Source organism: Zonotrichia leucophrys, chromosome 2 (assembly GCF_028769735.1).
Source record: "Zonotrichia leucophrys gambelii isolate GWCS_2022_RI chromosome 2, RI_Zleu_2.0, whole genome shotgun sequence".
Lineage (NCBI taxonomy): Eukaryota > Metazoa > Chordata > Aves > Passeriformes > Passerellidae > Zonotrichia > Zonotrichia leucophrys.
The window spans coordinates 107,650,740-107,666,203 of record NC_088171.1 but is presented as its reverse complement, the minus strand read 5'-3'; the positions used below and the strand labels follow the sequence as shown (position 1 = coordinate 107,666,203).

Here is a 15,464-nt window from a genome sequence, read left to right as displayed (position 1 = left end):
AAAGTCAAAGAAACTGTGACCAAATTTCAATGTCTACCTTTTCTAGCTTGCATCTGTGAAAGAGAAACCTCAGGACCTCTCTGAGCCTTTTACTGCCCTTTACTGTGTATTTTTAATGAACTAAATACTGAGATACCTTTTTAATGGGTCCACTTATACCACTGAAATGACTTTTCTCTTTTTTGTATCCATTCTCTCTTTTTGACCAGCTTTTTCAAGCAAGGTTTCACTGGGTTTCATTATGTGCTCTGTTTAGTGCTTTGAAAGTTGTCTACTGCTCTCAGTCACTTCTCTCTTCATTGTCTTTGGAAGAAAGAACTGCAATTTTTTTCACATTCCCTTTAAGCATTTTAAGGAACTTGAGAAGAAAATGAAAAATAAACCTTAAAATCTGCTTTCAATCCCAAGCCTCTCACACTGCTTGTCATAAAGCTCAATGAGCATTACTGCCTCCAGCCTCTACCTTTCCTATACAAAATTTTCTGCCCTACAGGTTGAACGCAGCTGAATAGCAGACTTCTCATATGGGGGACATTCTCTGAGGAAAACTGACACTTGGAGGCTGCATATTTAAACATTTACCATCCTCTCCTCTTGCCTATAATGTAATTTCTCTTCTTGCAATTGCTCCCTTTCAAACTGTTTTAATTAGCCATACAATTAGTTTCCACTGACTTTTCCCTCTGTTGTAATTTAGATTTAACAGCAGAAAGGCAGAATAGCATACACTGGTTTGAAATGCAGCCCTGACTTATAATAGAGCTGTATTTAAATACTGTAGATTTCTTTCAGGTTAATATCCCACATACCTGCTTCAGTGGCAGGACAGACCCTACCGTGGCTGTGTGCCCCAAGACCAGGTGCTTTGCCTGTCTAAAAGGTTGCAATTAAATGTTCTGGAGAACAACAGAACATTTTTCCAGGACACCCGCAAAGTAATCTACCCATAGGAGGAGGGGGAAAAAAAATGGCATTTTGAGTTGATATTTCCTAATATATAATTAACTCCACATGAGGAAAAAATCCAGGGCACAGTGACTTCCTGACCCCTTATTTTGCCCACTCTTGGTAAGAATTTCCAATGTGTTGGAGTGTGTATTTCCTTGTACCTGTTTTTTTTGTTTTGTTTTGTTTGGGGTTTTTTTGTGTTTTTTGTTTTTTGCTTAACCATTATTGATACATTTCTGTGTTTTCTAGGACACTTGGAACATGATTTCCCCTGTGCAGTTCCATCAGCTTGCCTTACTTGGAGGCCCAGGGAAGTTCTTGGGGGTCCAGCATCCACCATCAAGCTCTCTACGTGCTTTCAGACCCTGCTTAGCCTAATTTTGCTGCAAGGACAAGAAACAGACTAGAGCACCCCACACCAATGCAACATATTCCACAGGCTTTGCTTCAGATGCTATCACTTAGGAGAAGACTGTTCAATGACCATCAGCAGACAGGTTTGTCCATCTCATCATTCAGTCCACCCAACTCTTCTTGGCAGATAACTCTCTGGATCTTCATTATCATTTTCTTTTTGTACTTTCAGCCCTAAAGTTTCTTCTATTAGCAAATCTCTAATCCAAGGTCACACTTACAACCAGTTTTTTGTTCATTCTCTGTCTGTCAGACAAACTGAGAAAAGGCTGCAAATCCGGGAACACACTTAATGGAGTTTTGTGGGGAGGCTGTTTTTCTGTTTTTCACTGAAGATAGTTGCTGCCATCTTTCAGGCAGATGGTTTTAGGGTATCAGAGGCAGTGTCTCAGCTGCTCTTTTTTTACATTCCTTCAAAACACCAATATGAGTGTCACAAACAGGCATTTGGTTTGCTTTGTAGCTCACCCAATAATCTAACACATCATCAAATTTCTATTCCTGACTTTCTACAAGACTTGTAACACACCGAATCTCTGATGATTGCCATTTGTAAGGCTACACTGCAGCTAATGAAATTTATGTCTCTTTGATTATCATGGTTTGGTTTTTTTTTGTTTTTCAAAACATGCAGAAGCAGGTAAGAAACACTACAGAACAATAAAGATGATATAAATCAGGTAATTAGGCAGAAGCTCTTGGGCTGCCACTGAAGGCTCATAAAAAAAGCCAATTGATAACAATGAAGTCTTGTTTTGTTTGCAGCAATCTGTACTTGCTTTTTTGAGAGGTTATGGTTAACTTCTGCCCTGCCACAAGAGTGTTCTTAAAGAATTTGAACCATTGGGTCCAGAAGATGACGTAGAGCAGCAGCACAAGAGGAAAAAGAAAACAAACAGCTTGAAAGTGTGAGTTAGAGGTGGTAGGGCAAGCAGCAAAGAATCAAGTTACAGTAATTTGTTACCTGAGAGTGTGAGAGTAAATAAGGGAGTTAGAAGGTTATATGAAACAGGAAAAAAAAGATGGCAACTGTTGAAAAGATACTACAGAACAACTGAAATTCAGTCATTACTATATAAGACCAAGAACACACTGGAATCATGCTGGCTCTTAGTTTGGTGTTTTCTACAGGGGTTGTTTTGTCTCTACAAAAACCCTAGGGTTTGCCATTTTCCTCCCAGTCAGTTGATACTAAAGGTATTGAATTTTCTCAGCATCTCATCTACTGCCACCTTGTATCTGTGTCAAAAAATGCACGAGTGCATCAAGCAGGCAGGAACAAGGAGTGGGAAGATCTGTGCAACCCCAAGTGAACAGACTCTCTGCTGAGAGAGCAAAGAATGGGGCATGGGGCAGGCAGACCTGCTGTCCCTCAGGTGCTTGCTCCACACACTCCTCCCCTAGCTCAAGATGCAGCTGCTCCCCTTAATGCACTGACAGGCACTGCAAGGTGACACAAGGTAAGAGCAGGGATAAAGGTGGCTATCATCTAAATAAGCAAAGATGCTCTCAGTAAAATACCTTTTCACCTGCTCAACACCAAGTAGGTATCTTGCCCAGATACATTCTGAAAGGTTTGCCCAGGCTCAGCCTTAAGCTTCCTGAAGCTGTATTACAAAAGCACTCACTTCGAAGAAGATGGACAGAGTACAAAGAAATTGGGAAAAATTCCTTCACCAAAAGGGTTGTCAAGTGCTTGAACAGGCTGTCCTAGGAAGCAGTTGAGTTACCATTCTTGGAAGGGGTCTAAAAAATATTTAGATGTGGCATTTAGGAACATGTTTTAGTGATGGCCCAAGACTTGGCAATGCTGGGTTAATAGTTGGGCTCAGTGATCGTTAAGGTCTTTTCCAAACTAAACAATTCTAAGGGATCAGAGTTTTTATTTAGAATTATAGTACACATTTTTTAATACTGACATTTTTACAGGTCTTCTGCGATGAACTGTTCATATGGCTGGCTTGCACATTTGACAGTATCCTACACCTACTCAATTTAGGAAAGCTCATTTCAGGAAAGGGGAAGAAGCCACAGATAAATTATAAATACAGCAACAAGAATCACATTGACTGAACATTTTCTTTGTAACTAGAAGCATTGTGGAAAGTAGAACAGGAAATAGCAGAAGCCACCTAAAAAAAGTCAGGGTTTAATAGTGCAAACATCACGGACAATGAGAGGGCTGCATCCCTTCAGCCTGAAGAGGCAGACAAAGCAGAATGAAAAACAGGGGTAATTTACCCAGACTGCAGGAACGCCACTGCACAAAGAGCTGGTCCGTGAGGAGAGCAAGGACAAAATTCTTGAGTGCACAAAGCAGCAGCTTGGGGCAAGCCTTGCAGCTGTCTCAGAAGGAATGTGCACTTTCCATAGGTATTAAAATCTGCTGAAACAGGTGAAAGAGGGAAATAAATACAGACTTAATTCATGGCAAGCTACATAGGCTAAGAATATAGGAAAGTAAATGACTTAGCATAGGGGAAGTTTGAGGCAATAGGTCATGCAAAAAGGGATGAAAAGGTCACAGCAATTATGTATAGCCTTTTGGATAAAAGAATCCACTGCAGAGTCTCTGGATGTACTTCCAGCAATGTTAAGATGTTGCTTCCAGCTACTGGATGACAGCACATCCTGGATTTATAAGTATTCATTGTCAGGATGTACACCCTGCATTTTGGGAAACTTTGCTTTAGAACATGCTGCAGTGCCATTACTCCACACCCTCTTCCTTCTCCTAGGGGGTCCTCATCAACATACAAAAGACAGCTTTGAGGAAGGCAGGTCCACATTAATTCTTAAATAACTATAAGCAGACAATCAGATGAGGCTTTCCAGCAGATACTCGACTGGAGTGACCTGGAAAGGATCTGATTCAAGATGACAGAGGCATCCAAGTTTCCAAGTTTGGTTCCTTAGGAGCAGACTATAACCACAACATGGCAAGACAAGACAGACAAGGGTAAGCCATTTCAAGCCTTCATCCCACTGTACACCATGCTTCTGTGTTACCAGTTTTAGTCTTAGGACATTTGTTGATTTTTATTTTGCTCTTATTCCAGTCCTATTCATGCTTGCATTTTTTTTAATGCAAATGTATGCTGACCAGTTTTCTCCAAACTGTCAATAAAGTGCAATTTTTTTCCAGCTGCATGTGCTCTCATTTCCACTCTCCATCTTGAGATGGTCACAGATGAAAAACCACCTCTGGCACAGAAGGTGGGTGTCCCCATTCTCCATGTGAAGCTTGGAGAAGCTTCTGGCTGCCTCATTCTCTGGAGAACAAAGCAGCAGGACAGAGTTCTTTAAGTGAATACCAACACAAAATCTGTGCTGCCCCAAGAGGCACATCTGCCTCCTCTTCTTTTGGTGGAGCAGCTGGAGACTGTCATTCTGGCAGCAGCACAGCATGGGGAAACACACAGGACAGAGTGATGCAGGTTGTGTTAGTCTGGCACAAGATGAGATTCACTGAAGGAGGGGAACTCAAGACATATTAGAACACCAAGCACTAAACTTATATGCCTTCCCTGCTCTGTTGGCTCATTTTTTTGTACACCACTATGCCACTTTTAAGAGAGATCTCATGAAAAATACCACTGAATCTAATCTAACCTTCTTTGTGCTCTAAATATGCAAACCAGAGTACTTTTAATGATTTTACACATTATTGTTCAGAAAAGAAGAGAAAGGAAGCTGCATAAATGAATTACTTTGCAGTCTTTATTAAATGAAAGTACATCTAGAAACGATCAGATGATGCAGAGGTAAAGTCACCTACAAAACAAGACAGATTAGCATCACCCACTGATTGTTGATCCTGGTGGCACTAGAGGCAAACTGGAAAGGGCTTTAGGGCAACTTTGTACTCACAGATTGTAGCAATGATGAAAGAATTGCAAGCCGAAACAAAGAATTAAAAGATAGATAGTAAAGCAAGTTCCTTCTTTCTAATTTTACAAATTTCATCTACTGTGGTGCAAATCCAGAGCATTGATTCAAATACTATTTTACTGGATTTTCATTTGTTTTGCCTGGGCTCCTACATTAATCCAAACAATAAGGGCCTTTAAAGCATTCATAAATAACCTGCTGCTGCTGCTGGCACCTAGGAGCCAAGTGCAGCAATGTTAAGCAACAACAAATTTCATAGTTCAAGAGGCACAGTTAAGGAAAAAGGTTGCTCAGAAAATCACTCTCATTTAGCACAAAGATCCTTAAAAATTGCATGAAATCAGTCAAGTAACTATAGAAACCAATTTCTTCAGCTCTGTATCACACGTCTCACACCTCAATTGTCTTTATTATCGTCTGCTGTCAGATCCTTAATCAGAAATGTGAACAGGCTTGATGATTTATTCAGCAGGGACAAGAATCTGTAGGTCAAGTGAAAAATTTCACACACACACACACATCTTCAACCTTAGGTACTTTCATTTCATTCTGTTCCCAGTAGCTCTGGGGGCAACTCCAGTGAGATCCAATATTAAGGCTCAATTAAAATAAGCTCCAATTAGTGGAGCTTTTTTCTCTCAGGCTAGAAAAGTCAGGAAATGGATATTGGGAAATGTAAAAAGTCAGCTACTGAGAGGAGGCTGCAGACATAAATGAACTTATTTGTTGATTTCTACAGTTGCTATGCAGAGGCCTCTGGGAGTAAAAGCTTAACCAGTCTAAGCTATAAACTAAAACCCCTGCAGCTAAACATGAACTGTGTGAAACAAGGGCTCCATTCCAGAACAGAAAACTGCTGGGCCCAGAAAATTAAAAGCCAGAGGCGTTTTCCATTTAAAACTAAATCCCAGTACCGCCTCCCAGCCAAAGAATTATAAGCAGTATCAGATTTACAAAACGAACAATTACCCTGGAAAAATGTAGCCTATTGTACAGTCCCAGATGCTAAATCTCAAAGTTTCTTTTTTTTTTTTTTTTCTAATCCCACATTATATTCCTACCAAGTGTACTGCTGCAGTTTACAAAGGACTGTTTCGAGACAGGACTGAAACTGCAAAAATAAAATGTTAAAAAAAGAGAGCTCATAATTCATTGACCTCATTTGAAGCACTGCCCTTGCCTGTGGCAGTTCCTGTCCTTCCCCAAGGCCTCTGCAAATGGTATGCAGCAGCAAAATAAACCCTGACCTAATTGCCAGGACAGGGCTGCCAACCTTCTCTCAACACACAAAGGCAAGCATGGTAACTGGAAACTCCTACCTCTTTCGCTTTCTGCTTTAACCGCAGTTGCTCTGGATCTTCTTTATTGGAACGGCTCTACCAAAGGAAGAAGAAAAAGATTGAATAGAAATTACTGGAGTCCAAACACCATCCTATCTGTTAAATATTTAATAAATGACAGTTTTCTCTGGTGATTGAAAGATTTAGCTCCAGGGCTGAATGCCTCAATCCAGACTGGCTTCCATCCCCCTCCACGCACATACGTGCACAGCCCTCCTCATCTGGGCCGGCTGCCTCTGCTCTAGCCAGAGGCAAGATTAAGCTGAAAATGATGCTAACACTGTCAGTCAGGTCCAGTCTAGGCATGATGTTGTTCATGTCAGCAGCAGACACTTAAAAAGGACAGGAAGTATAGGAAAGAAAGGGAGTTCTATTCATGCAAGCACAACGCTGTTCGTTCAACTCTAGATTAGGCTTCCACCCAAGAAGCTCCAGAATTCGGCTTGAAACAAAACCAAAAGAAAAGAACCAACAGAAGATGGTCAAGTCACAGCTGATGAAGTAACATCTACTGTCATAGCTTTTCTTCCCTCCTCTTCCTCAGGGGAAGGAAGAGAGAAGAAACTTATTCTGTACTAGCAACAGCTCCATCAGAAATTCATGGATGCTGTGGAACCAGCTCCAAGGCTAGCCCTCTGAAAAGGGAAAACAAATACACATGCAAGGGTGGTGGACCTCACCAGGCTTCTGTTTCAGAGGCAAAAAGAGATACAGGAAGGACATTTATAGATTTTTACTTCATGTTGACCAGTAGAAACCAGAAAAAAAGTAGTTCACCCACCACACATTTCAAAGAACTCTTGTGGACTTTTGAAAAAATGTAAATAGGTTAAATCCTTTCTATATACCTGCAATTGTCCTAAACATTATAGATTTTCAGTGACAGAATTAATGGTTACTATATTTAAAGCAGAAGTAGGAGAAACCAGAAGATGGTCACCAATCAAGAGGACATGACTACTTCCCTGGAAACCCAGAGTCTTACCTTAGCTGCTCGAAGCAACATTTCACGTTCCTCTTCATCTTTTCTCTGCTTTTCTAGGTGATCAAGCTTCTCAAGAAATCTCAGTTGTGCTCTGGTGTCACTACATACGATGTACTTGTCACTCCCCTGAAAAAAGAACTTGTTATAGACAACCAGGAGCTCATAAACCTAATGGGAACAATCAGAGAAGAACAATACTATTTTTCAAAGCTGAAAAGTGTGGGCTGTTTTATAAAGACTTCAGGTGGTAGGTAGTTATTTACATGTCTCCTCTCCACTGAAGCATGTTTCCAGGTGTCTGTGACTAGTAAGAGGTTATTGAACAAGTGACATTAAAAACATCCAGTCTATACTGACTATAATAACAGAAGTCTTCTCTAACCTTAGACTAAAGAAATTTTGTTTTAAACAACCAACTTATTATCCAGTAAGCATGTCAGGAAAGAAAATGGAATTGTAAAGCAGCAGGGCATAATATCTTTTGAAGAGAAAAAAAAAAGGATTTGACATTATAAATTTCTAGTGCTTTGAGTTCTAGTTTCAGCCATTTAACGCAGAAGTTGAAACAAACATCATCTGGTATTTCCAAAAAGATTATTTATGTATTGGAGGGGTGGTCTGGAATCAGTTATAATGAATCTTAGGGGTGATGAAGGTGAAATATATTATATCTGGTTTGTTATAGCTTTAAGAATAGGTATTTTTGCCTCAGTGAATCTTTCAAGTCCCAGGATAGCTTATGTTGAAAGGTAACCTAGGGAAGTCATCTGGTCCAGCCACCTGTACAAAGCTGGGCCAGTGAATAGTGATGATTAGTTTTAGTCCAACAATCACTGGACACACAGGCATTGAAACAGGACTGAGGTCCTTTTGGTCTCAAGAATAGCAATCAGTAGTTTATTTTATGTTCTATTTTTACCCCACTGGAAAGCCTGAGTTGACATTTACTTTAGCTCAAAAAGGCAGAGAAATGAAAGATCCAAAGCATGGTGAACAGGCAATGAAAAGCTTGGTTTTACTACTCTGCTTCTCCAAAGACAGACTTCTTGAGCCATGCGTTGGCCAGATGGCAATTAGGCAACACAAGACAAGGAGCACATTCTAGATGAGGCATGTCTGTGCCACCTGTTTGTACCACTTCTTAGTGCACGTCCTACAGCTGTCTTCTTTCTCTGTTACTTTGTGAACTTGCCTTTTTTTTCCTGAGAAATTTATCCTGGGGCATTTATCAGCCAAAACCACCATGTACTTTCAGAGTCTCTTCGTTCTCTCTTACACCAGTCACACATTGTAATGAAACAATTCTGACATACAACTATTCTAAAAGAAGCACAGGATTAGGCAAGGTTATATGTTAAGTACATGGACTATCCATGACGTCAGTTACTCAGTTTTTAGTTTTCAAGGATACTGTACTCAGACTCTTCTTCTCACACCCAGTTGTGCACTATGACAAGACAGAAGGAAAGTTAAAGTTTTCTTGTGGAGCATTGTTGTCTCCTGATCTGAATTTTCACAACTGAGTCAGAGCATGAAATCAATACCTTTTCTGGTATTACATTTGGTCCTTTTCAATGAGCCACCTCATTGTCACATATTACCAACTGTGGCTCAAAACACACCATAGACTGCAACCAGAGACTTTCCCAAGCAGTGTCTGTGGCTCTGCAAAAAAGTCCAACAAACCTTTTCCTCTCCACTTCTATCACTGCTCAAGTCTTTTTGAACCACTCCCCACAAAGCACAAGCTATTTCTGAGTCACTCTCAGCACATCAGTACAACTTGTTTTGAAGCAGCAGTTTATAATAATCCACCACCATGCCACAATCCTTTTAAAAGGACAAAGAAGAAAGTTGTAGTACCAGAAGATTATTTTTTCCAAAGTTTAGAAGTGTTTTGCTTTGGAATAGCCAGACATTCACACATTTTAAGACAAATCCATGACCCTATACCAGCCAGCAATGTAAGTCTCTCAGGCAGAATCTCCCCAATGCACTACCATGAGCTTATATGGGACAAGAAATAGGTGCATCTATTTCAGTAACAGCATTTCAGCTCATCACCTGTTTTAAGATAGCTTGTTTCAGGAATTTTTAGAAAAGGAACACCTGCAGTTATATTTTGTCCTACTCAATGAACTTCTCTGTGGTCATTCAGCAGGGAATTGCTGAGACAGAAAACATTACATTGTACACGTTGTATCATGACTTGTAGCCAGGGCTGTTATGATGAAGCATTATCACCCACATCCCATGGCCCTACAGATAATGCAGTTCAGTGTTGTGGCATTTCAGTGCTACTGCATGAGGGGAAAATGTTCTCATGGAGCATCATTTATAGCTCAGCACCACACCATGCCTCTTGGAGCCATGAGCTCAGGGCCTCCAACTACAGGAGCATGGAAACTGTTTCATGCTGGGATGAATCCACATTAAAACCCTTTCCCTTTATGGTCTTCCAAAGGCTCTACATGAGCGCTGCAGCAAGAGCTGCATCACAGAAAGCAGCTCCCAACCATTTGAAAGACTATTCCAACTTCACATAAAGAGACCACCATCATAGTTTTATCCCAATAAAGTCTAATTTTAATTTATTTTCTTAAATTTAACAAAAAAAATTACTAAAGTTGACAAGTCTACGTGATGGCATACCATGAAGCTTTTACCCTGCCAATTCACTCTCTTGGCAGGGCTACCTATCAGGTGAAAGCTGCTAGGCATGAGCTGAGCAAACTGGGAAGAAGAGTTTCCTGACTATGATCCCATGAATTACTGGCCTTTTTACACCAACTCCCACCCTAACAATAGTTACTTTGGTTTCACCACAACTACCCCTATTGCTGTATTTTTGTAATGAAGACAGGCCAGTACAAAACCCCTTATGGAGCAACCACCCAACCCTCCTGGAAAGACTCTGGGAATTTATCTGGCATAGATGTAGCCCACATGGTGCAGGGATACCAATCAAAAGCCATGAGGGAAAAGAGAACAGGGGGTAAGCACCAGGGCAGATGGAATACAGGCCTGTATAAATATCTATATTAATACATAACGGGACTCCAGCACCCTGCAGTGCTCTCTTCTTGAACTTTAGATTCCTAAAAGCCTGTCAGCATCACTCACAATAGCATTGCTCACAAAGGTAATCCTGTAGGACACTCCTCTGTCACATAATACCATCTTCCTGACAAAAGAGGGTATCTGTGCCTCTAAGATTACTGTGCCCGTTACTTTTGATTTTTTTTTTTGTTTGTTTTCCTTTTGAGAAAAGAGGAAAAGAAAGCCAGCTTATTGCAATCTTATAATCTTATCACTGCTTCTGGCAATTCAATCAGACAAAAACCTGTTTTTCTATTGCTTTAGTTCAATGAGAAAGAAACTAGCCCTATCCAGCCTACTGTCCAAAACCATTTCCTTCTGTTCTTGGTGTCTGCAAGACACTATGTCCTACTGGTTACTCTGGACTTCATCTTCCTCCTCACTTTTGCTCAAAAGCTCAATAGTACCTCCCATTTTGGAGAAAACAACCTACAACAAGTGCAGATTTCTGAAGTCTTTTCATACAGAACTCTGTACTTGTTCTGTATTGATTTCTTTTACATCTTCTTCCAGGAAGGAGCAGAATACTCCTACTGCTCCAGAAAACACCATAAATACTCAGAAGTTTCCAAATAGTTGCTCCTCTTTACTATTGCTGCTCCAGTGCTGAAAAGCCAATAAAAAGTGTTCAGTACAAAAATAATTCCTATTCCATCAGTTGGTTGCTCTTGTTAAATTTCATTAACTATAAAGTTCTTGTAAAAAAGCTCAACCTGAACAAACACGAAACTAAGAGTTGACAGATAGATTTGCTTCTCTTTTTTTTTTTCTAAAACAGCTTCACATTGAAAGATGTAAGGATTAGTATCTTGCTATTGAATGACAAAGAAAAAAAGAAAGAGCTGGTTTGGCCAGTAAATTATCACTTCCTATTTGCACCATACAAGCATCTTAAGGGATACTAGCTCACTGGGACACAATATACTTTATATTGAATGAAACTAAAAAAAGACTTAAGATGAAAAAATCTCAAGATGAAAAGGGCCTCTGCCTTCACGGAGCACTTTCCAAAAGTAAAATAATCAACTCAGTTTCCCAAGGCTTTTTACTGAGCCAATACTGACTGCAATTCCACCAAGAGTAAATGCATAAGGAAAACACAAGTCCCTAAATCAAGCCACCATGGAGAGCATTCAAAGTCAGCTTTCTGTTTACTATGTAAGAGACTTTGTTTAACAGCCACCACTGCTGTGGAAGAGAAAAAATATGCATTTATGCTGGGTTTTAAGAGCATCTGTCCAACAAATCAAACGGAACAGTTATATGCTGGGCTAGACACAGCTAAAACCAGCCTTTGGTAGATACTGAGAAGGCAAATGTTGCCTGTGATGTGCCCACACTTGGAAGAGGTTTACCTTCGAGGCTGCAAAGCAGGAAAACTTTGAGCAAAACTTGCTAATGATTTCCTTTACCTTGTGGGTTGATACTCTGTGCCGAGCAATTACAGTTAGTTTTTCCAGGAGCCCTCGTAATCTTTCCTGTGTAGCATGGGAGATCAAGTTCACAACATCAGAGTTAAGTTCCATAATGTCATGCCTTTTACCTGTGGAAGCAGAGAAAATCCATTACGTGTTTTAGTAGTAGCTGATAATTGAAATAATTAGCACAGCAGGTATTCTGTTCCCCCTGGAAGTCATACCCATTATGAATAAAGGTTTGGAGATTATGATTTTCCTGGTAAAGTCACAACTTCAAAGATCTTAGACATTACATTAATAAAACTTAGCCTGGAGCTTCAGAAAATATAGACATTGTTTCACTTAGCCTCCAGAACCACTCTCCTTGCAAGGTCATTTATAGGACAAAGTTAATAAGAACACAAATCAAGCTTCATGTTCAGGGAGGGGGAGAAGTGGTAGCTGTAGAAATTAGTGCCATATTCTGTTAATTCCAGTAATTAAAAAAATACAGAATTACATTTTGCCCTGCTTGACACTGTGCTTGTTAACAACTCATGACATTTATTTGACGAGCAGGAATGGGTTTTGCAGCGCACTCCAGGCACACGAGACCCTCCAAAGTGCCTCGGCCGACCGGCAGGGGCAGCCAGAGCCAAGAGAGCCACAGCAGCCGCCGGGACAGCGCGGATTCCAGCCCAGCCGGGCTCATCCTGCCGCCACCTTCAACCTTTCCTCCCGGGCTGCTGCTGGATCTCAGCGTCTCAGCAGCTGCGGCCGAGGCTGGTGCCAGCTCCAGGCCAGGCAGTGCTGGCCCTGCACCCAGAGCTGGGCATCACCTCTGCGACCTTGAGTGGCTGCGGGCTGCCAAGGAGAAGCCTTCCCTCGGCTGACACCATCCATCACTCAGCGCGGCTCCCCGAGACACCTGGGCGGCTGCGGCTTTTCCCTGGTGGGCACAGCAGGCAGAGGCTCCACAAGCCTCATACGCTGTACCTGTCAGAAGCACTTTGCCTTGCCCTGCACTGCATTTACAGCAGCTGTAATACTTTATGATGCAATATACAGCACGCCTTCAAAACCCATTTCAGTATTTACTGCCAAGCGAAGTGTTAAGAATGGATAAACAGCGCACTGTAAAAAAACTAATCACCTATTTCATTTGCTTTTGCTACTGTAACTGAAAATGAATGACAATCTCACAAGGCAGGGAGAACCTAGAATGTTTTCCCAGATACAATCAAAGCATTCCCCTGTTTGATCAGTAAGCACTTGGCCTGTAACTTAACTCAGTGCAAAGCTGATTTTGCTCAAGCACCTTTCAATACTTCCACTGCAGCTTCTCACTAGACTATCAGATTACTGAAACACCAACTCAAAGACAAAATAAAATCCCCCCAAACCTCAAAACCTCCCTACACACACATTTCTTAATCCAGAGATGGCTTGGTTCAAAAGGAGACATCTTAACTTTCTGAATTGCTCTACTCCCTGGCAGCATTCCTTTCCCTGCAAACAAGCACTTATCATTTATGACATGAATTATTGATATTGCTATGATTATTATTATTAATTTGGAACAACTACCACTCTAGCTATGAAAAAGACAGGCTTCTATTTTCCATCCTTCAACACAATGTCTTTACACCCACAACCAGCAAATTATTCTAGAAATAATCTCTCTGTTTTTGCAGAGCTCTTTATTTTCCTTATAGCCACCTCCCACAAATGACTGATTCATCTTCTACTGAACTTTGAGAATATTTTCTAGGCACCAGGTCTGATGTGCATTTTCCCTTTGCCACTAGTAACACAGCATTTGCTATGGCCCACACAGCTCAAGATGACACATCTGGCTGACTGGGGCAGGAGCACCAAGGTCACAGGCAGCATTTGCAGGTTACATGCTTGTCACAGGCTGGCTGCTGTGTGTGGAAACAGAAAGACTTTGTGAACACGTGGTTAAGCCACTGTGACAGAATTGTGACTGTACATTCAGGCTTTCCTGGATGCCCAGCTGTAAAACTCAGTGTTCCAGTACAGCAAGTACTGGGCAGAGAGCACGAGCAAGGAGCTGAGCAACAAGCATGAAGTTTGCTGCTGACAAACAGCAAACTGGGACCAGCCAGTGTGCTGCAACACAACTGCATGCTCCCTGCTCTGACATAACACAACATTACTAAGCAACACTTATTATTTTTGCTCAAAAGAAATGATAGCTACATTAGAAACCTCCTGTAACACAGGCATTCATCATACATTCCACAGTATTATTCATTATCCAGACAAACAGCTTAAACATCTCTTTTATATAAAATTAACAGAAGTTTTTCCACGAAGGGAGTCATAAACAAAGCTGTGCTCTGTCTGCATTGGAAGTTGAAAATTTCTTCCTAATGTTAGTCAATAGAGTACATTGGCAGAGGAATGCAAAAACTGTTAGGGAAGTCAGTGTAATGCAACAAGTTAGAAGCTGCTGAGACAGAAGAGTACATTTAAGTGTTTTGAGGCTAGCACCTTTATGGTTGTTAAGTGTTGCGTTAGGTTTAAGAGTAAGAAAGTTGCTCACTTCTCACATGTTAAAGTGGCATCGGTTTCTTTTTCTGATTGTGCTTCATACTGTTTCCGTGTAAAGAAAACCTTAAAGAACAGTTGTTTCCTAGAAGGGGAAGTGAAAACTCAGTATTGTTTGGTAGACACACATGAGATGGTAGATCATAATAGTTCCAGGTCCTTCTTCAAAGATTGGAGGTTGGCTGATGAAAGAGGCAAGGGAACACTACATCCATATCTGCTGTGTGTGCTTTGTTCTCACCTATGTTCAAGATCTTACTCTGAAGAGCTTCCAGAGACAGAAATGGTTCATCTGCACAAGAGTGAATCACCGTGCCAATGAGCTCAGAGTTTGCTGCCAAAATGCTGGCATTCTCCTCACTGAGATTAACCCCAGCCATAGAAGTCACATCATTCAGGTCATCTTCATCTCTACAAAAGAGGAGACCAACATTTTATGCTTTGTTTAGAACAGACACAAAGTCTCGACTATCAACAAGCAGCCACATTCACATTTCCTGTATACAACAGATGTTCAGCGTGGGTGTGGACAGGGAGCTCCTAAAAGCTCCCACACTTCTGCAAGGTGCCTCTGAAACATTAATTTGGCTAATGCCTCAGTTGCTAGGCATGCAAATCCTTTATATGAAACTGAAATTTTGAGCCAGCTTGGAAACCTAGGACTGAGTTAAACCCAGATTAGAAGTTCCCACAAGCCCTAACCCTGCACCACCACTCTCGCAGCCTGAAATTTGTCCTAAAACTAATTCACCAGGTAGAACCAAGTGTGGAATGAAGTTGAATGTTGACTCACTGGACTATAAACAAGCCCATTTT

General features: G+C 41.0%; 1 protein-coding gene across 3 annotated transcripts in view; it reads right to left on the bottom strand.

The window, feature by feature from the left end:
* TAF4B (TATA-box binding protein associated factor 4b) overlaps nucleotides 1–15,464 on the bottom strand; it is a 72,281-nt gene that overhangs the window by 18,541 nt on the left and 38,276 nt on the right. For all 3 annotated transcript variants that reach the window (XM_064706005.1, XM_064706006.1, XM_064706003.1), the window contains 4 exons: nucleotides 14,890–15,059; nucleotides 12,090–12,220; nucleotides 7,579–7,704; nucleotides 6,573–6,629 (listed from right to left, as the gene is read on the bottom strand). In XM_064706005.1, the coding sequence (XP_064562075.1) occupies nucleotides 6,573–6,629; nucleotides 7,579–7,704; nucleotides 12,090–12,220; nucleotides 14,890–15,059 (484 nt within the window). The remainder of the gene's footprint in view (nucleotides 1–6,572; nucleotides 6,630–7,578; nucleotides 7,705–12,089; nucleotides 12,221–14,889; nucleotides 15,060–15,464) is intronic.